The 25,413-nt window shown below is 38.6% G+C and overlaps 1 protein-coding gene across 4 annotated transcripts in view; it reads left to right on the top strand.

Annotated features, from left to right (window-relative positions):
- The window catches only part of Unc5d (unc-5 netrin receptor D), a 559,209-nt gene that overhangs the window by 476,601 nt on the left and 57,195 nt on the right, over window positions 1-25,413 (top strand). For all 4 annotated transcript variants that reach the window (XM_090353935.1, XM_090353934.1, XM_090353933.1 and 1 more), the window contains 3 exons: window positions 9,199-9,384; window positions 12,049-12,426; window positions 16,891-16,975. In XM_090353935.1, the coding sequence (XP_090210061.1) occupies window positions 9,199-9,384; window positions 12,049-12,426; window positions 16,891-16,975 (649 nt within the window). The remainder of the gene's footprint in view (window positions 1-9,198; window positions 9,385-12,048; window positions 12,427-16,890; window positions 16,976-25,413) is intronic.

Here is a 25,413-nt window from a genome sequence, read left to right as displayed (position 1 = left end):
TTGGTCCATGTGTCTCTAAATTCTCTATAGACTTGTGAGTCCTACTAAATTCACATTAGACTACTGGCATTGGTGCCTATCTTCCAGCCACTTTCTATAACACTTTTCCTCCTTATTTTCTCCACCGTCTTTTCCTCATCCCATGCTGATTATTTTCAATTACATAAGTACAGCACTTTCCAAAAATTGCATGATTTGCTTTGTCCTTCACAATCATTCTTCTGCGAGTCAATTCAACCCGTACTTACGTTCAACATCTGTAATTTTCTTACCATTTTCTATTTTATTATTATCTGATTTTTTTTAGTCCATCATAAATATATGCTGTTTCTTAGTGCCGTTTTCAGTGATTACTCTGAGTCTGTTCTGAATGGGCATAATGGGATGTTGTTCATTAAATCCCTTAGAAGTAAGCATAGACCTAGAATATAGGTGTTAGACCCATGTACTCTTTGACATCACAATAGCCCAGGGTACTTGTTTTAAATGCAAATTCACAAGTCTTAGTTCTACAACTGATAGCAGTTTAGAGCTTATGCAGTTTATATCTTCAGTGGTCAGAATAATAAGTTAAATCATAGAAAGTCATTTCCTCAGAGGCTACCATTCATATGGTGCTCTTTCTAACCATATCCCCACCTGTATTCCCAACTGTTCAGTACAAGGATTGCTGACTCACAGTTCAAAGGCAGAAGTAATAGACAAAATAGTTGACTTTGGAATTTGATATATACTGAATAATTAAAATTCTCACGTAAATATGTCTTAGTTTTATCCTGAGAAATACTTGTACTAAAATTATTTACTATTGATTGAGAACTTGAGGTTTAGTCTTACAATTTTGTTATTCAATCCTGGCAACCTTTATAAACAAAAGACTAAAACATATCTGAATATGCACGTCCAGGAAATGTTTTATGAAATGGATGTCTTAATTGCTCCAGAATGGGCAGAATTGAAAAAATATTTGAAGAGAAATCCTTTCTGCAGAAGAAAAAAAAATTAAGAGGAGGAAAGAGATGAGAGATTTGGCTAGAGATTAAGATCCATGTGGGTGAGAAATAGGTACAGGCTGGGTAAAGTATGACACACTCTGAGCAGTGAAATGTCCGCCTGAGAATAGATTCCATTCATTGGAAATTCTCAGGGTGCCAGCATCAGAATAGTGTTTTACTGCCATGTGGAAAATGGGGCAGAAGTGTCCAAGACTGTGGTATGGGTAGAGGCAACTTGAACAGATAACCTAGTTATTCACAGGGGTATCTTGCCTGTAAATTGAGATTCAACAAGCACAAGTGGTCCAGTCAGTGAGGCTTATGGATGTTTGGGAGAGCGATTTTGAAGCAACATTAGTAATGATTCTGTATCTCAAGCCTGTTCATTGGTGAGGTCTTTACCCAGCGAAGGAGAGGGAAAGAGAAAGAAAAAAGAGAGAAAGACACAGAAAGAGACAGAGGAACAGAGAGGCAGATATACAGAGAGAACTGAAAAGGAATAAAGTACTTGAGAAGGGCGAAATGGCAAATCCATAAATCAGGTGACACATCTGATATGTTAACACAGGATGCAGATGGGTTTGTTCAGCAAGCAGGAAGGAAATGTGGGATCTAATCTTCAGTAAGGATGTGACGGGAGATGCTGATCTGAGATAGTGCAGGAGCCCGGGAGCCTGGGAGCCACTGGCACTGTCTGTGTGTGAGCTATTATCCAATTAGCTGAGACTAGAGAGAGAGGAAAAGGGGCCAGGAACTGAACTTGAAAACCTGTATTTAGAACTAGGAGAATAAAGGAAGCTACTAAGCAGTAGGATCAGGACAAAGAATTGGGAAATCCAATTTAAGGGACAATTTCTTTCTAAAAGAAGGGTTGGATCTTCTTGTTAACTGCTGCAGAGCAGGGGTAAAGAATTAAAACACTACTGTGGATATAGTAGCAGGGGACCTTAGTGAGAGAACAGGGTTTGAACAAAGACAGACTAGAAAGAACATGATAAGGCAAAGGGAATTACATTAACATACAGCCTGTCTGTGAACTCCACAAGTGTGATAAAGAAGAAAAAAGCTGTGTGTTTTGATAAGAAACTGAATATTCTCTATATTTTGTGAAAAGATAACACAGTAGAAGAAACATAATATGGATTTTTTTAAAGAAAGAAAAAAGAGAAGGACATGCATACTCTTCTTAAAAAAGATTCACATGGTAATTAAAGTTATTAAATATTTTCAAAGTTTGCATTGCTGCTCTTTTTTTTTTTGCCAGTCCTGGGCTTGAGCCCTGGGCCTGAGCACTGTCCTTGGACTTTCTCAAGGCTAGAGCTCTACCACTTGAGCCTCAGCACCACTTCCGACTTTTTTCTATGTATGTGGTACCAAGGAATCGAACCCGGGTCTTCATGCATGCTAGGCAAGCACTTTAACCACTAGGCCAAACTCCCGGCCCCTTTTATTTTTTATTTTAGTAGTGACATGTTAACAGTTACTCATACTATGGGACATACTTAATGTTTAAATTTCTTTATAGTATATAAAAAGCTAGCAACTCGGTAGACAGTTGGACAAGACTATTTTCAGGAAGCACATCAGAAAAATAAATGGAGAGATGTATTTGAGGCAATGTGATTGGAGAAATGAGACTGTATTTGTAGGCAGATTGCAAGACTCAGGCATAGAGTCTCAACCTTGAAGAGGAAAGACCAAAAGAGAATAATTAATGAGGCCACGTCCCCAAAGAGACAAGAAAGGGTTGGATTAGAGACTGTCTGGCTTAGAAGAATATCAGCTCTTCAGGGAACAGAGGAAAAGAAGAGAAAAACAGAAGGATTTGAGGTGTAGGGGAGTGTGCTCATACACAATAGCCTATATCTTCTGAACAAAAAGAAATGACTAAAAAACAGGGATCTTAGAGGAAGGGAAGAGAGACCAGAATAACCATTGTGATATATTTTTAAGAGTATTTGTCCTTGGAGTATGAAAAAAATGACAAGTAAGCAGCAACAAAGGCCCAGGTGAGATTACACAGCATCAAGTTTTTGATAATCCTAGTCAATTGAAACTTCCCTCAGCAAGCTGAATGAACTTGGGTTAGAGATGTGCAAGGAAGGGAGGAAAGAATGCTGTGAGACGTCAGATAATGAAGTTGGATACATATTTAGACGTTGACTTTGCCATTTTCTAATTGTGAAGCCTGGGATAAGTCATTCCTTTATAGAGCCAGGGTCATTGTGAAATGTGAAATGCAAACCTCCCTTCATGGATTTTTGTAAGAGGATTAGACTAAGTTCACGTGTATATTCCTCCGAGAGCAAGTAGGGGTTCATGTCAGTTCCTGTAATACACTTCTTACTGAGTGGTAATTAGGGAGTTAGTGAGGATGCAATGGTTAACAGCTGGATGGGGTTAACCAGGAACATTGATTCTGCAGATAGTCCACTAGGGAATTGTTTTATACCTCTACTATTTAACATTAATTACGCTTTGGACAAGGTGAGATATTTTCTTTTCTTGGTTTCCACATCCAAATGAGGAAGCTTTTACAAGTTTGTTTGATAGAGTAAATAGAATTAATGAGTCTAAAATATATAGTAAACATAACTTCAGACAACTGTTGTCATTAACTAACACAATAAATCAACTGCACAATAGCAAAAATAGAGAATAAAGCAGTACAATAGCAAAGATGGAAAATTGGAAGGGAAGAATTATTGATCGGTGGTCAACAGGGTTAGATTACAAATAATATTGGAATTGGTTACCACAAGTGTCCATGATGACAATTTAAAAACTATTTTTTTTCTGATGAACAACCCTAACATTAATGGCCGTTCCATCCTATTTCAGCACACAGTGAAATGCTTTGGTGGGTTCCTTCCTGTCGGCATCACTGTGCATGCTGGGGAAGCGCTTCCTGGGATGGTTGTTGGCTGGCCTCCTGTGGGATTTCAGTTCAGTGGCTCGCTTTTCAGTCTTCTGCTTTTTGCCATTCACAGGTCTCTATGCATATTTATCATGGGAATCCTTTACTCCTTCGTGGTCTTTGATACAATCTCATTCCATTGTTCTTTCTGTATTTTTTCTCTTTTTTGTGCAATGTGAACAGTGGCATTCTACCATACCTGATAGGAGTTCATAGAATCTAAAAACAAACAAACAAACAAACACCATGTTTGGAAAAGTGCTTTTTTTGTTCCTTTTTTAATTCTCTGTAGCTGGATTTCCATAAATTTGACTCCAGTCTGATATATGTTAAATTCATAACATGGGAATTGAATTAAAGTTCCATTAGCAGGAGGCATTAATGTGTCTTTCACTAGGGATTCATGAAAAGAAAAGGTGAGTCAAGTAAACAGCCTTTTGCAAAAGTCCTGTGGGGACATTGGTTACCATAAATGACTGGGGATGGTTATAATTCAGAAAGCCATCAAATTTGTTTAGTACCTACTCCTAGAACTATGAAATTCAGAGTGGCTTTGAAAGGTGATTTAATCTTTCTTACCAGCTAATCAAAAGGCTAAAATAAAATAATTTCAGTCTGTCATGAAGTCATGAAGGATTGTAGAGACTCTGAAAGGAGATTTCACAATTTCCCTCAGAAATAGAAGAGGAGTTTTGTCACAATTCTATGATAGAAAAGATCATGTTACTACCTAACCAGTGTTGTGATTGCCATAATAAAAGGCTATGCCTTCCTTTTCTGATCCTTACTAGAAATGGCAGCATAATTTGTAACTAGCTTCATCACACAAATAGTTTAACAGTCATCAAGTGTCTACTGTGAGCCTATTTTCTTCTTCCTGAATTCCCAACACCACACATTACTTTACACCATCCTCTTCCAGGCCAAATAAACCCACAAACACATCTCCAGGACCCCACTTCCCAATTTTTGCAACCTCTCTCTTTAGATATTCTGCACCTTCCAGCAATGAATATCTTCCTGAGTTCTTTCTGATAAATTTGCAACATAACAGGTTTCTACATCCATTTTTGTTTGGTTATTTTTTTGTGGGGGATTATGTGTAGCTTAGATTGTATATATTTTTCCCTTGACATGTTCAGGCATTCCATGTTTGCCTAAAGCTTTTGTGACTCTTAAATAGAGGAAAATAGAGGTGAAGGGAATAAGGAAGATGACAGTCTTTCAAAAACATCACTTATGAAACTGAAAGTTGGAAAAGAATCCAGTATCCACAAAAATCCAGAATGGCCAGTTATAATCAAGAATTCTATTCAAAACCATTGTGAGAAAACAAACGTACAACCTTGTGAATATTTGAGAAAGCTGAAAATTCTGAGCACATGTGTATAAATGGAAATGAAGAGAGAGTCTTTTCAGCAACAGTTCAAAAATCCTCCCGAGTGTGATTTCTTTCATATATCATTCATCAAGTTTTGCAAGCAGTCTATAAAGAGTTGTGCACAATGCTTTTCATGGGAAATTACAGAGGTAGCATGTATTGTAAAGGGTTTAACGCAATTAGGGAAAATAAACCAAGTTAATGTCCTTCGGGTCACTAATAAAAGTTGTGAACCAAAACAAGTCATAGGAATCTCAAGCAATACAAGTTCCATCGTCATCGGGGTCCTTTTTGGATGTCTGTATATTGCAGATCATGCAATGGCCACCATGTCATACCAGCAGCAAATAGGGACATTTCTGATGCAACAGTCAACCAATGGTGTCCTGAGACATGCCCCACTTGCCAGGAGTTTCCAGGAGCTCCTGCTAGATGTGGAAGCAGCCAGGGCCCTCTGGCTCCAAACTGCCCACATCACTGGGTGTGCCCTGGAGCATACACAAAGTCTCAGAAGCATAGAGAGCAACCTGGGCTTCTACACCACCAGCTAGGAGGCCCCACAAAGTTCTACAGACCATAGGTTGGCATTATTAATGGACGTTGCAGGAAAGAATCACCATGGGAAAGAGGGGCATTGGGTTACAACTCCACAGGTGGGTGTTAGAGATAGATGGGGGTCTCTATGACTTAAGAAGGAGGTGGGGAATACACTGACCACTACACAGGGCAACAATTAATGGGCCAATTGATGACAACTGAATTTGTGATGGGCACAGGAGTGCACAGTTTTCCAGCCGTGGAAAGTCTCTGTGCTGTATGGAAAAATGATTAACACACTTATCCACAGGAAAGCATTGGCACCATTTGGGAGATAGCCAGTTTCATATTCTTTGGACGTTAGTGTGAGCTTGAGTGGTTGAATGCCACAGACATGCATGTGTTGATTCTGCACAAGCACTTCCAAGTGCACCTGTGTTCACAGACACATGCACATGGCTTCTTCCTTTTCCCAGGAAGCCTGTATAGAAAAGGTACAATTAAGGCTCAGCTCCTTGTAGGGCCAGTCTAAGATCTACTGCAACCATTAGGAACACACAAGAAATCTTTACATGGTAAGCCAATCAATGTCCTTGAAAGGAAAGACTGGAAAACATTGGGACAGAGAGGAACAGAAGAGAAAAAGAATGCGGTGATGTAAAAGAAGATAGATAGAAAAAAGAAGAAAGAAAAGAAGAAGAAAAAGAAGAAAGAAGCACAGTAATTCAACTTTAGAAGAATTTGAGGTAGCATAATGGTAAGGATTTCTGAATACATTCCTTAATACAAAATGTGACTCTGATTATTTTATATACTTTGAGCTGCCCCTGAAATACCAGGATCTCTTCACTGTCTGTGTTTTATAGAAGCAATCAGTAGACCCTGTGTGAATTCATCCATGCATCCTCATTTCAGTTGCATGGTAGGGGAGGAGTTGGCCTCAAAAGACATTTGTTGGGTTAATAAAATTATTACATACAGAAATTTGGAATTTCCAGACAGATTAAACACCTTTATCTTCAGTAGGAACCTTTCTCCACTGATTTGTAGCTTTATTCAGTGTCTCCGTGCCCTAACATCCCTTTCCTCATTTAAAAAATGGATAATTCGATCTTTCATTTCCTCAACTCAAGTAGATACTGCACTTTTTCCTGAGAGGGGAAACAGAGTGAACCATAGCATATGCTCATACCTTGGCCTGAGGGCATAGGGAGAGTCCTTTTCTAAACTCAGGAATTGTGTTCTGGAGAGAGGTGAGAATTCTGGTTATATGAGTGGCTGGATAGGTGTCCCACAAGGTGTCTCTGCCTAGTGATATCCATTTTGAGATCAGGCATTTTGCCCTGGTCATCCTCATAGCTTTTGGCCTTTCCTGCTTTAGTTCCTGGGAAGCTAGGAATGACTTTGTCTCTGCTTTGCCAACTCAGCAGTAGAGCAGCTGCCTTCATTGCCTTGCCCAGCTATCTCTCTGTATGTGCTCATTTGCCAAGCAGGTGTGTGCTTCTCAGATATACCTTTTCAGGCAATAGTATCATCACTCAACAGTGACCAAAGAACTGGGGTGGAGTGAAGATATGGACTAATTGGTCTCAATCTAAAATTTCCTGCACTGTGCCGGGTGTCCTGGTCTGATGCATCTGTTGGGTTTTGTGCCTTCTTTTTGCTCTGGTTAGCATTGTTCTCAAGGAACTTCATGGGGTAGACAGAGGGAGATAATGGTAAGTAGATTAATGGCTGCTCTTCTCCTTTCAAATGCTGTAGATAGATATAGGTACTCCAGATAAACATTAGTCACCTTGCCCATGGTTCTGGGTGGCCAGTACAATGGGCTGCCATTGCCATTACTCTCCCACATAGACCATCAGGAAGTTGGAACAAGGTCAGAATGATGTCTAATTTCTCAACACTCTGCTGAAAAATACAGAGAAAAAATCTCATGCTCTTCTGATTTTGAAATGTGTCTGCTAACCCTTTGACCTTTTAGCTACAATTCTTCCTGATGGTTGTGCTCTCTTTTGTATATTATTTTCATGTGTTTACTGCCCTATGACTGAACTGGTTCTGCTTCATTTCCTTGTTCACTCTTTAATTTGGTAGCACCTTATTTTATGGTCCACTAACTTTGTTGAAAATAAATTCACTTTACTCATGTAGTTAGTATTACTCATTTGAAAACCTAAGTACCATATTAGGGTGCATTGAATGCATAGTAAGTGTTGTGCAATTACAAGGTAAATATATGATGGGTTTATTTTATCCTTTTGGTCCAATGCAGGGTAAGACATCGTAATTACTTTTGGACCCATTATGTGTACTTACCACATAATCTCTCGGAAGATTAATTATGCAGTTAGCTCTTGCCATTTTCCATTCCACACACTTTGAGATTACACCTCTGTTAGAATTGTGTTGTCTTGAATAAATCTCCTATTTCGAGTCTCAGTAGTCTGATGTGTTTCTGGGACGAACCATACTCAGTGCACATGCGGAACAAAGTTGGAAATCAACTACAGCACATCTTGGGGTTTGGGAGGACATGCACATTTTAAATCCAAACTAACGCTTTTATTTTTGCTTTGCCCATGCATTCAATAGGATGGAGTAGGAGAGGTATGGGAGAAACAGCATGTACTTTCTTAAAGACCAGCCCTCTTCCACCACAGAGTGTTAAACTTTAGCATTGAATTGATGTCAGAAAACATTTACCATGGACATTCGACCCTTTCCATACCCCAAACCAGGATCTTCAGATCTTACATGAGAAGTTCCCTCATAATGGTTGTATATACCCTAAATGGAGGTTATTATTGCTCTCTGAATCTGAATAATTGGTGTCAAAGCTTAGATTCCTATTTGTTAACTCTGGCCTTCTCTTTCTTGACTCATTTTACCATGTGTTGGCTTCTTTCTCTGGGCTACTCTGCATAAATGCATGTCTCCCAGGTCCTCTATGTGTAGAATGATCACCTGGTTTTTGTCATTTGTGTGAGTCTTCTCCCCCTCAAATAATACTAAAATATAAAAACACTGTGTAGGTAACTATGACTTCTTAAAATAAGCTAAAGACTTGCCTGTTTTGACTGGAACAATATTATGTGTTTGCAAAATTGATTCTCTGCAAGAGTCTATTACATGGTAAGCTACCTTAATGCAGTAAAGATATTTGACTAGCTTCGCTTTGATTTATACAAGGCATTTGAGAAACATGATCATTGTGTGAATGAGAATATAACTTGTGGCGAGCTACATATGTCATTTTCTGTGAGCAGTAGCAGAAAAATCCAATAGCATTTCATTTTTGTCTCCCGGGGTGGCTCTTTGGCTTTATGCCTGTGTTAGCCACTTAAGATCTCTCTTGTGTCTTTCAGGCATGGAGAATGCCAGCGACATTGCTTTGTACTCTGGTCTGGGCGCTGCAGTTGTGGCTGTTGCAGTCCTGGTCATTGGTGTCACCCTCTATCGACGGAGCCAGAGTGACTATGGCGTGGATGTCATCGACTCTTCTGCATTGACAGGTGGCTTCCAGACCTTCAACTTCAAAACAGTCCGTCAAGGTCAGCGGCGTAGGTCCCCCAATGCCTCATCCTCAGGACCAAAGACTACATTCACACAGGAGACGTCACCTTCTCCTCAGTCCTGTGTGAAGGTAGCTTTTGGCACTGGGAGCCGCTACCAAATCATTTGTGTATATGTATCAGGACACTAGATGCAATAAAGCTTCCCTGACTCTGTCCTGGGTGACTGTGAGGATAAATAGGTCTCACTTCACCCACCAGCAATATTTTAAATGAGCCAATTCTGTCCTTGAGCTATGGTGAGCTTATAAGTGGCTTTATCTTCAATTATCCAACTTTAAGAGAGAATATGCTTGAGAATATGTATTTAATTTAGATAATGAGAATAATGGCTATTCAAAGCTGTTGACCAAGTCCTAGAGTACAACATCCAGGTATATTTATTACACTATTTTTCTTTGTTTCTTATATTTAATGTAAGTATAAAAGAAAAAATTCCTTAAAGGATATAGAACGGGGTCAGTTAGCCAGGAGAAAGAAAGAAAAAGCAAAGAAACCCCAGTCTAAATGACTCTGAGCTGTTCCGAGTCCAAGCAATCTTTTGTTGTGAAGAAAGGAAGATTTATCATGTCAAACTACGGCAATACTCATTTTCAAAGCAGAGAGTCATTTAATTCTCCCCTATGAACCAAATCTATTCCTGAGTTCAGGGTAGAGATGAGGTATACTTCGTTTTAGAAAAATGAAACCATCTCTCTTCAAAGGATGGAGTTTTCTTCTTCCTTCATCATCCATGCTGTCTACTTTATTTCTGTTTATTGTGTGTCCATAGTGCTTTCTATACAGGTCAGGAAGTCTCAGTGCTAAGCATCAGTTGGGTAGACTGGCTGCTGATAAGGAAACATAAACCTGATAGAAAAGATAATTGAGAGAGAGCCAGAGAGGCAGTCAGTCATGCTTAGAAATAGACCATGAACCTGAAATAGACTTCCACAGAGTAGGTTGGGATGAGTGAGTGACCAGGTATGAGTAACTGACCCTGATCAGGCTTTAATTACGGACTCTGTCATCTTCATAAACATAGTATGTGCATGCATGTGTGTATGTGTACATGCATGTGTGTTTTTATATATGAGCATGCTGGGAGTCAAAACTTGATATTTGCTTCATGTGTGTATCATTGAGCCATCTACCAAATGTGTACATATTTTTATAACCAGGTCTTTGCTATGTCTGTGCTATCTGGGTCTAGAAAATATACATATATGGAATCTTGCTTTATACAGACTCAGAAAGTTTTTAGGAATGACCCAAAGTTAAACTTTAGAAGCAACAGAATTGTCAACAAGCCATAAGACTCAGAGATATGATTTCTGAGGTTTCCAGGAAGATTTCTATCCTGAACATTTGTTGAATATTCTTCAATGGGAAGACCACAAACAAGAGCCACATCATAATTTATTGCACCCAGCATGATTCTCTAAGAAAGCTCAGTGCTTGAATAGTGGCTATATTTTTGCCCAGCCACTGCAACATATAGAAGGCAGTCATTTGATCTACATTATTTCATCTTGTTTGTATGTTTTCTCAGTGACTTAGAGCATTTGAACAAGAGATGGCAAAATCCAGGGTTATAGATTTCCTGCTGGCATTGATACAAAATCCACAAATGGATGAACAAAACCAGAGGCTAATACAATATGATCAAGAATTGCAACATTTTCAAAAAAATGTCCTATTTTAAACATTTTTGTCAGGCCCCGAAGGAAAATTATTTAATATAATTTAGGTTTCAACTTGAGATGTCATATTGACAGACTGATACTGGGTAAGCAATTAAGAAGTGAGGGTTATTTTGCCCTTTACTAATAAACAAGATTACTTCATCACAAAGCTTTTTAATTCTTGGCTGGGAAAAGTTGGTGAGCTCCAACAGATGACAAAGTCTAATTTCTCATGTTTTTGTACAGATTATTTTTCATTTGTTTTGTAACAGAAAAGGGACCATTGTGGGTTTTGCCCCACATAGACTGAGTCACTCTTTGTCCCCGTTTGGAAGCGTTCTCTCCTGTGAGTGACAAGTGGTGTTCTGAGTAATGTTCAAGGAAATTGGCTACTCAGCTGTGGACCTCTCCATGAAATCCCCTCAACTCATTTGCTCTGAGAACACGTCATTTCCTTCTCTAGATCCAGAAACTGGCCATACTTCCACAAGAATGTTCTGGAATATTGTTATTGTTGTTGTTGTTAAATGGCACTATCTAGTCACTATGCTATGTCATCTCTTGCCATTTAAAATGAACAGATGTTATTTTTTGCTCCAAACTGTATTATGAAACATCTTTTTGCTTTCTTTTAAGCTTTTCCTTCTCAGTTGAAATAATCACATAAACACCAATACCTGAGTTAGTGGCTTGACCCAGTGGCAGAAATAGTTGTTTTTAAAAGATGACACATAGAGATCTTAGAAATGGAAGGATTTGGGCTTGTGGCATTTACAGAATGGCCTGGGAAAACCAGAGCGGATCTTAAAGTGCTGGTCACTAAGAACTAGCACAAAGGACCTGCTCAGGGTAGGCGCAGGGAAGCTGGGTATCATTGGTGCAGCTGGCTACAGGCAGGTCCTGTGCTGTAAAAGAGTAATGGAGAAGTATTTTAGCCTCTGAGTAACAGATCTGTTTTATTATTATTACCATTAACCAGGTAACTCCCTTCTCCTGAATTCTGCCATGCAACCAGACCTGACAGTGAGCAGAACATACAGTGGTCCGATCTGTCTGCAGGACCCACTGGACAAAGAACTCATGACAGAGTCCTCACTCTTCAACCCTTTGTCTGACATCAAAGTCAAAGTTCAGAGTTCATTCATGGTTTCCCTTGGAGTATCTGAGAGAGCTGAGTACCACAGCAAGAATCCCTCTGGAACTTTTCCTCATGGAAACAACCGTGGCTTTAGTACCATGCATCCTAGAAACAAAACACCCTACATCCCAAATCTGTCATCACTCCCGACAAGAACAGAACTTAGGACGACTGGTGTTTTTGGCCATCAAGGGGGACGCTTAGTAATGCCAAATACAGGTGGGTGGTAAATGTGTATATTTGTCAGTGCCGTGTCAATCCTTTACATTTATGCAGCAATAGCCTGTCACAATGATTTACTATCTTTTATCAGAGCAGCAAATGTTGTAGCTGTATCAGTCTAGCCGGCATACTGAGCAAACCAGAATGTATGGTCAAGTTAGTTCTGCTCTCTTCATCTCAGTGTAAATTAAGTGCCCTGAGTTGATAATCACGTTTGCTTAAAAGGTCTAGGTAATCCACCTCACTTAAGCCTCTGTTGAAGCCATAGAACATGATGAGAAAGTACCAAGAACAATCTTTGACATAATTGACAAGGACCGTGTTTGTAATCAAGCATGGTCTCTGCAGTGGTAGATAATTTAGTACAAGAACATACAAATTTCACCAACAAAGAATATAAACATATTTAATTTCTATGGGCCTTACTAATCATATTACTCCATGATGATTTCCTATCCATGAATCGGTTTGTGTCTGAGACCAGTGTGGTTGGCTAGAGAAGTCAGTTTCTGGTTTGAGTCATAAGCCATGAGAATTGCGCAGGTTTTTGAGTCACCCAGTGTCCGTGAGTTGTGAAGGACACGCTCATTGGATCAGCAGATGTTCTTACACAGAAGGTTAGCATTGAAACAGGGCTATGAAAAATTTTCCTAAAAAGTAGAGGTATCTCATCAAATGAAATCAATGGTCTATGCCTCCTGTTCAAGCTAACTGACCCCCTCTGGTAGTTTAGTGACTTTAGACTAAGCTTTACCTTAAGTTGTAGGATGTTTCTTATTCTCTCACAAATTAGTTGTGTCCTTCAAAATGCTTTTGAAACATTTTTCTTTCTTAAGAATAGGCTTGCAGGCCGGGCGTGGTGGCTCACACCTGTAATCCTAGCTACTCAGGAGGCTGAGATCTGAGGATTAAGGTTCAAAGCCAACCCTGGGCACAAAAGGACCTGAGACTCTTATTTTCAATTAACCTGTACAGAACTGGAAATGAGGCTTAGCTCAAGGGCAGAGCGATAGCCTTGAACTGAAGAGCTCAGGGACAGTGCCCAGGCCCAATTCAAGCCCGATCTCACACACACACACACACACACACACACACACACACACACACACACACAAGAATGAATGAAAGAAAAGAAAGAAAGACTAGGCTTGCAAAGCTACCCTAAGGTTTACAGATTGTCCTGCTTTAAATCTGTGACCGGAATTTTAGGATGTAAGAGAGTCTTAGTTCAAAATGTGTGAGGGTCAAGTTATAAGATCTCTGTGCGATGTGATTCTTCCTGTTGCTTGATTGTCAGGATGTTTTGAGTGTCTGGTATATGAATATCAGTGATCAAGAGACTCAAACAGGGGCAGTCAGCTATTTGTACTAAGGACCCCTTCTGTAAAAATTTACAAATTAGAAGTGTGGGTCCTAGACAAAGAAATCTAGTTTGCACAGCCCCTGCCATCGTCCAGAGTAAGATATGCATACCAGTGTCAAATTAAGTCTCACACTGAATCTTAGCCCTTCTTTCTACCCCAGAAGGCTTTGCAGTGGTTCTTGATTGAACAGGTTGAGTAGTAGTCTTGTTCTTCTCTTCTGTTTCTCATTTGTGAGTGTGTGAGCACATGTATACACAAACATTCGTTTAAATGATTCATTGTCCATAGTGTTTCAATGTACTTCCAAGAAAATATTTGAAATTGGATAGGGAAGGGGGGAAAACCAAGATGGGGGGAGGGGGGTGGAGGAGAGGGTAATGGGGACCAAGACAAGTGAAAGGGTATCAATATATGTGAATTAATGCACCTTCTCTCTGGCAAATATCATGTAACCCTTTTATTAATTACAATAAAAAAAAGAAATTAAATATATATACACATATATATATAAAGAAAATAAGATACAATCATAGTGAGTCACAAATACTTTTTTGCTTTTACTTTTGATTTGAGAAAAAAACATTCATGGTAAAAATAAAAGCTTCTGATAACATTGTTGGCGATTTCCATCCAATTCCTCTGTGTACAGTGTGTTTCAAAACTAAATATAAGAAGCCCTAGAAAACATGGTAGCTGTTCACTGAGAATGAGTTTGAGGAATACTAAAGGTGAGGAACTGAAACAATTCCTGGTATAAGCAAGATTTAAAAGAAAACAAAAACAAAAAAGTAAACTATGCCCTGAAGAGGCAAAATATAAAGAAAGCATGACATAGAAATTTAGGTTGCTCAAACGCCTTCCACCCCAAATTGTCATTTGGGAACTCAGGAATTGATTTATTATGTGAAATATGAAGCAGGAAACTCAGACAGGTGGTTCTGTTGTCAAATCAAATAAAAGGCTGTCAGAGTAGCAGGTGGAGTTTGGAGGAAATATATTCTTCTTTAATCAGAGACAACTGGCGAATGGCATATTGGAAAAGGAGACTTCTTTAAGAGACCACAGGCAAAAGCTTTCCCACTGTGACTCTCATTCTTCATAATACATAACTTGTCATTAACTCTACCACCCCCTTACAACCATTGTCTTTATGATTGACTGTCATCAGTCTTCACATGCAATTTGTGTGTTTAGGTAGGAGGAGGAAAGTATGTTTGAAAGATAATAACACAATTTCTGATTGAAAGAGAAAAATAGCTTTCAGCTCCAATGATCTCATAAGATTTGAGTTGAATTTAGAGATATCATGAATAATGTTTCAATCTGAACACAAAGGATTAAGCAGACTGGAAATTAGTAAGATATGCTGTGCTCTGTAAATAGCATCTTCTCAAATGTCTTCATATTTGATTCTTTTCTGGATCTGGAAGTAGTTCGGCAAACCATAATACTCTGTACAAAATAACATGGCTTGAGCCTGGATTGTTTACTAAGAATGTTGAACCCAATGCATATATTTGAGTGTTCATGATGTGTTTATTGGGTTATTATTGATACAGTATTACATATTGCTTGGTGACAGGCTATTGGACTTCTTTATATGAAGAATGGAGGATGAATGTTTTTTTCAGAGGGTGTGAAGGAAAAGCAGCAGAGAAAATGCTATGTCAAACTGTGGCAAAGCTGAATGACTAGGGCAGGTACTCAAGTTAACATCCAAACTCATTGAATATCTTTAATGGTACAATCTGTGTTCAACAGCAGGAAGTGATAGAATGGAGACCATTTCAATTGGCAGCTACATTTAAGGAACAATAGAAAATGGAAGGTGGCTCCTGATTGGAGATCCCTAAGTATAGCAATTACACCTACTATTGACATGAAGGTCCGCAATGTAAATGGATCTCCTTGCTGAAAAGCTGTGAGCAAGATTTAAATGTGCCTCAATCTCAGCACTACTGAAAGATAAGATGCTGATGATAACTAGCATGTTGCTGAATAATGTTCCTAAATGTGAGGCACAAATAACTTGTTTTTCAATGAGGCTTCCATTCCTTGACTCTACGTAGCTGTTAACAGGCTCACAGAAGCACGGGAAAGCCTGCCATCTCTAGATTTAAATTATCAGCAATCTGAAAGCTTTCTGTGTGATTAATGAAAGGAGAAAAGGTGAGAGCTATATGATTCACAAAGTAGGAGGGTGCCCTGAGATTTTGTTTTGCAAAGATCTTCCTATTTCTCTATTTCATTTCCTTTTATAAACAACAAGTTACATTAAAGAAAATGTCAACTCTCTCTAAATGTCTCTTATGGCCACAGCAAACTCTTTTTTTTCATAGCATTCAAGGGAAAGATGGGGCATTTAACATGCACTGTGATGTGGCTTCCTGTGCTTCTTCTCCTTGCAATATATATAGATAGGAGCTGTGGTTCTTTCTTTTACATTTGATATTGGCATGAGTATGGTTAGGTCTCCTTAATGCTTTGTACTGAATTTAAAATCTATCATTTACCTAGTGACCTAAAAGATTCCTAAGCTATGGGCTGGCTTTACCTTCTCTAATTTGCTTGAGAAAATATGCTACTCCAAGGCCATACACAGTGGTTATACAATAATCACACAACACTGCGGGGGGAGACAGGAGGACCATGACTTCAAAGTCAATCTGGGACTCATAATGAATTGTGGGTCACTCTGGGCTACAAAGTATTAGGTTACCCATCATTTCAGACACCTTTCCTGAAAGTCAGTAGAGACAAAGAAGGTACATAGAGATTTCGAGTTTGGGAGTAAATTAACTGCTGCACTGACAAGCTCTTACAGTCTCAGATGTGTTTGACAGGTCCTGGTTTTTGATTTTTAAGAAAATGAAATAATCATGTGAAAAAATTTTAAAAAATAGTACTAATTCTAATACTCTATAGAAAAGATTCCCTCCAGTGTCACTGTTATAAAAGTTTCCCTGCTTATTATCTTTTTTTTGAGCTATTTGGAATTTTACAAATTTTCATGAGAAAGTCTCTTTAGTGGGCATAAATAAGATGCTGAAAATAATTGGAATATCTATGAGTAACCTCTTGGCTTTTTCTGTCTTAGGGGTGAGTTTGCTCATACCACATGGTGCCATACCAGAGGAGAATTCTTGGGAGATTTATATGTCCATCAACCAAGGTGAACCAAGGTGAGAGACGGACAAAGGTGGAATATTAATAGGTCTTAATTCGGGGATGGAACTATCATGAGAAATCAGTTACTAAGATAAGGAAACACCGACGTATGCAGATACAGTAGTGAGCCATTTGGCCATCTAGGAGGACCAAAAAAACAAAAACAAAAACAAAAAAAACCTCAAAACCATTGTATGCCTCTATATTTCAAGGTCATTGCCCTCTAAACAAGACAAATGGAGGGAGGAATATAGAATTGGTAGATAGGTAGTAATCAGGGCTAGTCCATAAACAATGAGTACCCCAAAGAGTCTCCCTACTCATCGCTCTCAGACTTTTTGCTATTCGACAATATGTGAATTTATCCTGTGATTGACTCATGATCCTTTCAACGTTAGTAGGAAGGCCTGCTATACAGTCTGAGAGACAATTTCCGAAACAATTTTCCTCCTTGTAAAAAATACAGTCTCAACTTCAATAGCTTTTGGTTCTGACAAATTTCAGCAGCATTAAATTCAATTACATGAACAAATACAAATCTTGTCTTATACTCTTTTAATGAAAATATTTGGTTATTTTCTTAGTGCAACTATATTATTTGTAGAAATGTCGCCTTCCTCCACACAAGATAAAGCTAACTCCTATTTAGAAAGCAATTTCTCTCATAAACTGAATATATACCTCTGGCATTTTTAGTCATAACATCTTGGTTGTGTAAGAATAGATTTTTGTTGTTGTTGTTAGCAAAAAAAAATGCATGAAAGAAAACACTGGAAAGGAAAACAGCCAGAAAAACAGATGGTTTAAACAGATTTTCATAGCAATTTCTATAAAGCCATTTGTGTGTTCCCCATGATTCTAACTTTCTGCTCTATCAGTTTGAGAAGAGGGGAATGAAAGTTCCGCTTGACTGATATTGCAGCTCTTAGTGGACTCACATGTTAACTATTCAGTGTTGGTCTTTTATATTATTTCCTCAACTCCTCTGGAGCTGAGGTCTTTTCTCTTTATGTTCTGCTGTCTAAATACCACCATGTAAGAATGGAGGAAGCTGGTACTCAGAGAAGATGTGTGTGTGTGTGTGTGTGTGTGTGTGTGTGTGTGTGTGTGTGTAACTCAAGGCCTCATAGTCTTGCATACCTTTTATTTCCCCCCAAATCTGGCTCTAATCCATTTGAGCTATACCTTTACTTCTGCTGTTTTTTCTTGGTGAATTGTTGATGAGAGGTTCATGGATTTGCTTGCCATATCTGGCCTCAGATCTCAGCTTCCTCAGTAGCCAGGATTAAACACATGGCCCACCAGCACTAGGCTAAAACAGCATTTGTTGATTGGTTGGTTGGTTCATTGATTTTACAGTTGTTTGGGTTTCATGGTACAGGGAATAGAACCCAGGACCTCATGAATGCTAGCCAAGCACTCTATTACAGAATCGTGTCCCAAGACTCAGAGAGTTGCAAAGAGTTTTTTCAAAATCTTCTTAACAAAGCAGGCCTAAAATTGCAGTTGTAGAAACAGAAGTCATATATATATATATATATATATATATATATATAGAGAGAGAGAGAGAGAGAGAGAGAGAGAGAAGGAGAGAGACATATAATATATATATATATGTAGATATACATACATATACGTATGTATATATATTTGTGTATATTTGTGTATTGAGCCAATTCCTATTGGAGATTAAAGTTGTGATTAAATACAGTGTGCTTTTAAGCATAAGGGACAAGTACAGACATCTGTGAGAATTCACAGGGCTTAATTTCACAAACATACAAGGATACAAACACCCATCGATGTATCCCTTACATAAAATTTTGGGGAATCTACAAACCTCCTTTTTATACTTTGAATTATCCCTTGACAATTCAGAATACTTAATACAGTGTAGTTGTTATAAAAATAGTTATTGTACTGTGTTTTATGGTAAACAATTATAAGACAAAAATTGTGCATATTCAGAACCATTGCAATTATTTTTCAAAGATTGTTTACTTGATGTTGATTAGATCTGCAGCCGTGGAAGTCTAAGGATAAAGAGGAATGACTGATAAGGAAGAATTCTGTTCATCTTCCTTGAATTGTGGCCTGCTGTCATCATCAATCACCACATCCCATACCTTCCTGTGATCGATCTAATAAGCCAGTGTTTAGCTCCTCTTCACAAAGCCACCCCCAGTTCCTCCCACTGCAAGTAACATTGAGACAGTTCATATGTTGCCTGGTAGCTAATTTACAGCTTATTCCTGTCTTTGTCTTTTACAAGAAACTGTCCTTCTAAAGAGTCCAGAACCACAATTTGCCACCAGGCATCAAATATCCAAAGACCTAAGCAAAATGGCCCCAAAACACTGAAAGGGAATAATCACTTGGGATAACCTGCAATTTTTACGTAAGAGAGAGAAATGCTTAGGATCTTGCATATTCCCAAAGTTCTCAAAAGACAGATTGACTTAAGAGGGTCACTCACTGACCCTCCTTTAGCTTTGCATGATAACCAAATTGGTTTATCACTTTGTATCTAGTCTTTGAATTCATTGCTGCTCTCCAGGCAATCGGAGGGAAATAAAAAAAAAAACAGGCTATACAAAACTTTATTTCTGTGAGGTATCCATTTTTCTACCTGTTAAACCTTGGGGGCAAAAATGAAATCGTAGCAAGAGCAGACTTGCTTTCAGGTTGTTGAAACCTTTCCAGATGTTCTAAACTCCAGAGGAAAGGATCAGTTCCTGGGCTGCAGAGTGTGTTTCTTTCTTGGCTCTTCTCATTCCTCTTTGAGTGAAACCATACTATGTACCAAAACACTAAAAATAGCAAATGCTAGCAATGCATGGCGGCTTATGCCTGTAATACTAGCTACTCAAGAGGCTGGGATCTGAGAATCATGGTTCAAATCCAGCCATGGCACTGAAATCCAAGAGACTCTTATCTCCAGTTAACCATTAGAAAAATGCAAAGTATGCTATGGCTCAAGGAGTAGGGCACTAGCTTTGAGCTAAAATGCTCAAGGACAGTGCCCGGGCTTAGAGTTCAAGTCCCATGACCGACAAAAAAAAAAAATAACAAATGCTTTTGTGTGTGTGTGAGTGTGGTTTTAAAATTGGAATGAATTGTTTGCAGCCACATCAGGAAGCTGCTTTTGATCTGTGTTCTTTAGATTTTATTCTTATGATTAATTGAGAAAAAGCCATTATATTCTCCTCTCTTCATAATATTACTGAAAACCCAATCTTCATGTCAGGCCATCTGTCTGTCATCCTAGACTTCTCTCAAAGTCTAAGAACTGGGATGCATTGCTGTGATTTCTTAATCAGTACCTATAGAGCCACCACTATCTCTCCCTTTCATTTCACAGGTTTAGTGGTACTGTAGCTAACATGATTAGTCTAAATTCTGTACCAGTTCCTAGGAATATGGGATGAAGGCACCAAAAATGCAAAGTAATTTCTTGTATTTAAGTCTGTTTATTTGTTTGTTTGTTTGTTTTTTCAGAAAAAAAGCTGTGCTTTCACCTTTACTACATTTTAACTGAGGCTGATGTTTAAATGAAATATACTCAGTCTCTTTTGGGAAGTGGCATTTGCACTTCTGGTTAACCCTGCACAATCACAAACTGTACTTTCCAGTAAGAAAAACAGTCACTTGCCCTCCCCAACACTTGCTGTTCCACAGAGCTACTTAGTAATTCTTTTCTAACTTCCTCTAGTATGCTAGAGTTATATTTTAATACCATAGTTCAGATTTTAAATGTCCCTCAGAGACCCATGTGGTAAATAAAGACCTATTTCCCAGCTTGTGCGCTACTGGGAAATGGTTGAAAGTTTAGGTAGTAAGATCTAGTAAAAGAGAGCTAAGTTCTCCAGGGCATATCCTGGAAGAGGATTTTGAGAGCCTAGCCACTTTCTGTCTTAACAAAGGAGCAAGAAGCCTGTCTTGTTTCCCGGATGTTAGTTTGAAAGACTTAGGTTCCTTTTGTTTGTTTGTTTGTATTTTAATTTGGTTGTTGTTGCTTGCGATTTCAAAGAAATCTTATTTGAGGGATTACCATTTCTGTTATACCAAGATTCCAGCCATATTTTATAAAAATCAAACAGATATTTTCAAATCAGGGGGTTTAAAAGGTCAGTTTTGTCAGCTCATAGTAAAGACTGCCTGTCTTCCCATCTCTCTCTCTCTCTCTCTCTCTCTCTCTCTCTCTCTCTCTCTCTCTCTCTCTCTCTCTCTCTCTCTCTCTCTCTCCTCTCTCTCTCTCCCTCCCTCTCTCTCTCTTTCCCTCTCTCTCTCTCTGCAACCTGCACCACACCATGTTTGGAAAATTGAGAAATGATCTAGAAATTTATGGAGAGCTTCTGAGAAACAGTCAAATGAAACCAAAGAGAAACATTTGTTTCTTTTTTTCATTACACACTTATGTGGATATTCCTGACCTAAGTCTTAGACTAGTCTCAAAAATATGGTAAGTGATCATACTGAGGAATCTGCAGAAAGGACACGTGTATGGAGTTTGGACTTTTCCATATAGGATAGTCTAGCCACGCTTCCTTGTTCTTATTCTAGTTTGTTATCTTGTACCAAGGTTTCAGCTGTCGGGACTAGGATGCTATTTCTTAGAATTTTGAGACAAGATTTATACTCTAGCACTTGAGCCCCAAATCTGCTTCTGGTTTGTCATTGGTTAATAGGAAATGAGTCTCATGGACTTTCCTATATGGGATGGCTTCAAATTACAATGATCACATCACCACCTCCTGAGTCACCAGGATTACAGAAGTGAGCTACCTGGGTACCAGCTCCCTAACCATTTTAGTGTTCTGTCTTTTGCTATCAAATCTTATGGTCTGGCCATAAGATTTCTTTCTTATGGGAAGAAAGAAATTAGAAGTAATAACAAATACTATTTTTGAAAAGACGCTTAGGAGGTACAATAGTTTCACTAATGAAATATGAAGTAATATCCAGGGCAGGAGAAGTAGTTCTAGAAAATGGAAAGAGAAGATGGAATTTCTTTTCCAGGGATGAGATTATTATGCTGCAATGTATACAGCTCGAGTGGACAAGCTTCATGGCCTTTTGTTTTACAGTATCAACACTCACTCACACACACACTCACACATGTATGCCCCCCCACACACACATTCACAAGTCCAATTTCATGCTTCACAGAAGATATAAACATTCAAAAATGTCTCTATGCTCTTTGAGAGGGCCTTGTGTCTACTAGAGTATAATGAAGCTTAGTATTATCATCTTTTATCTATGATATTAAAAGACCGACAAGCACACCATTTTATTAATAGAAATGCATTTTTATGATAAAAATCTGTTGTGGTGAAGTATTTATTTCTTTACATCAAGGCAGACATCAGCAGCATTTCTGGTATAAGAACCTTACATGGTACAATTTTGTTGGTGCCTCTGATTCCTCAAAGGTGAGAAAAGCCTGCTACCATGCTATGGCATGGCATTTGCCATTTGCAGTCCAGGAGAGGTAACTTCTATGTGTAATCTAAGTTCTCCTGTACAGAGACCTACAGGATCATGATTGAAGCTGGCCCAAGCTGTGATGATAGAACATTGCAGAACACACACACACACACCACATACACACATACACACGAACACACAAAGATTAATAAATGTATCCAAATATTAGCGGGAACAAAGCAGATCCATCTGCCCTGAGAAAGTTTTAGAGAGGAAGTAAGAACTGACAAATTCACTGAAAATGTAAAAGGCATTTTTATCCAGAAAAACAGTATTTGCAAAGATACAGAGGGGGGAATTGTCTGATTTTTTTTCTGAAAACTAAGCAAACAGACGTTTTTAATAGAAGGAAAGACAACCAAAAGATCTACCCAGATATTATCTCCTGCTTCCTAGAGGAGGATGAAATTTAATGATGGTAAGCATTTAGGATCTGAAGATTTAGAAGGCCTGCCTACTCATATTTACGTTTTAGAGTTTTTGTCTTCTGCCCTATATATCCTCTCCCAGTTTACATCTGAGTACTACAAATACCTTCCTTCCAGGCACATTGAAAGTGGGTCTCATTTTAACTTGGTACAGTTATTAATCGTGTTCCTTTTCTCCCTAAAACATTGTAGGAATCAGGCCAATAAGTTATGATCACTAATTTTTAGTGACCTTGGTTCTGGTCTTGAACATTTTAAATACATTCCATAATCCCCATAGTGTTATCCAAGGGGAATTTTGAGAAAGATTTAGGAAGTAACATAGCAAGATGTGCGAATGTGCACGTGTGTGTGTGTGTGTGTGTGTGTGCATGTGTGTGTCTGTGTACATGTATGTATTTGTAGAATATAGAGTGAAGGATTTTCAAGTAATGCCCAGAATTCTGGCTTGGGAACTGATGATTAATTAGTAGAAAGAGATTTTCCAGGCGAAGGCCACTTGAGAGTTTGTAATAATAGATTTCGGGGAGCAACTTTGGATTTTTTTTCCACCAGAAATGAATACAGACAGCTCTTTGACTTTTACAAGAAAGTGACAGAAAAAAATTGATTAAAAATCAATAAATGGAAGGAAATGATACATTGAACCAAGAATTTTGAAAGCAACTAACAATAGAGCTGTGGCTCAAAAAAGTAGAACACTAACCTTGAGCAGAACTGTATACAGACCTTGTGTTCAAACACCAGGACTGACACCAAAAATAAAAAGCAAAATGTTAAAATATCATCAATTGCTCAATGGAAATCCCATACCTAGCTCATAGACAGGAGGTATGTTGGCAGTCAGACTTGCTGGGTCAGGCTATGAGACACAGAATTGGTTTACCTGCCTTGCTCAGGGAGAAATTTGCCACCCTAAGCAAGGCTCCGTCCATCAGAACTGAAGCTTATTGACAAGAGCTGCTTGGATGTTATTGCCAGCTAGGCTTTGACTCTATATAAGAAATAAAGAATTTCTAGAAAGGAGAATGCATGGAAGAGTGAGGAAGACACAGGAATGAAGAACGGTTGGCTTCAGTTGCTCTTGCCTACATGACCTGGAAGAAGTCATTCTGTTCTCCTACACCTATACATGTTACACTTTATTCAGTGTTTCTCAGAATTTGGGTCAAGGCGAAAATGACACAATGACTTCATCTCCAAGAAATAAACTGCAAAGTGACTTTTTTGTTTGTCTTTGTTGTTAAGGACAGAGCTCTAAGCATGGTAGACAGGTGTTCTACCAATAATGACACTCTCGACCCCCACACTCATTGAAATGCTGCCTCTTGATATCATTTTTCATCTGTCTCCAATTTTTCAATTGCATAAACAACAGAAGACATATTTTTCTTTAGCTGTGTGCCAATAATATCTGGTTCTTCCCTTTTTACTTTTGCCATATTGCTAGATTAAAAGGAGAATTCTTCACTTATACCAAATGTTAGTGGTTCTGTCTAAAGTCAAGATCCTAATGAAGATACAAAGAACTCTGTCAAATACCTCTGAGAGGACTGGGAGCACAGCCTAATGGTAGAGTGCTCTTCTAGCATGCGTGAAGCCTTGGGTTCAATTCCTCTGTACCACATACACAGAAAAAGCCAAAAGTGGTATTGTGGCTCAAGTGACAGAGTGCTAGCCTTGAGCAAAATATGTCCAAAGACAGTGCCCAGGCCTTGAGTTTGAGCCCCAGGACTGGAAACAACAACAACAGCAACCACAACAAAACAGGAACAATAACAAAAAATAACCCTTGAGACTACAGTTGTTTCTCCTAACACTGTAGCCTGTACATTGTAAAAGTTGGCGGCCAATTCCAAACAAAATGGGAGTGAGGAAAGGAGTACTGAGATTAGAGAATGTGTTAGGTAGGCTGGGTATCTTAGGATACCTTGAACAAGCTTTATCTTTGTCCATTTGACTAGGCTTTGGTTGATAGTTGTAAGAAGAAATAGATTCTGGCTGGCAGCATGGTTCAAGTAGTATAGTACCTGCCTAGCAGCTCTGGTGCCACCATAATGAACAGACTGTCCTTATTACCATTTCTATCCCATGGTTAGTCACAGGTTTGAATTTAATACATTGCTGTAAGTGAGTCTCAGAAACTTTCATTGGGAGCATTAAATTGATAGCATTTACCCATCTCTTCTGAAAGAGTGGCATTTATGAACTTCATAGCAGAAATAGGGAGGTGCAAGGTGCTTCCTAAGTAGCAAAACAGAAAAAGGCTTTCATGAGTGCCAAGGGAATAAATTGCGCCATTTGGGAGCTACATTAATTCGTTCAGGCAACCGGCACCATGCAGTGTAATAAAAGGGGCAATTTATCAAATGGTATCTTAATGGCCTAGAAGGGTTAATGTGTCTTTAGTGGAAGATTATATACTCTTTTCCCCAGGAAAATCCTGATGATTTCTTCACCGGAGCCATTAAAGTTATAATAGAATGTCCTTACCCCCCCAAAAAGTAGCAGAAAGAGATAAGAGGAAAAACAGA

The sequence above is a fragment of the Megascapheus bottae genome, chromosome 20 (genome assembly GCF_031878675.1).
Source record: "Megascapheus bottae isolate mThoBot1 chromosome 20, mThoBot2.hap1, whole genome shotgun sequence".
Lineage (NCBI taxonomy): Eukaryota > Metazoa > Chordata > Mammalia > Rodentia > Geomyidae > Megascapheus > Megascapheus bottae.
The sequence above is the reverse complement of the archived record's forward strand: the minus strand, read 5'-3'. Positions and strand labels throughout refer to the sequence as shown.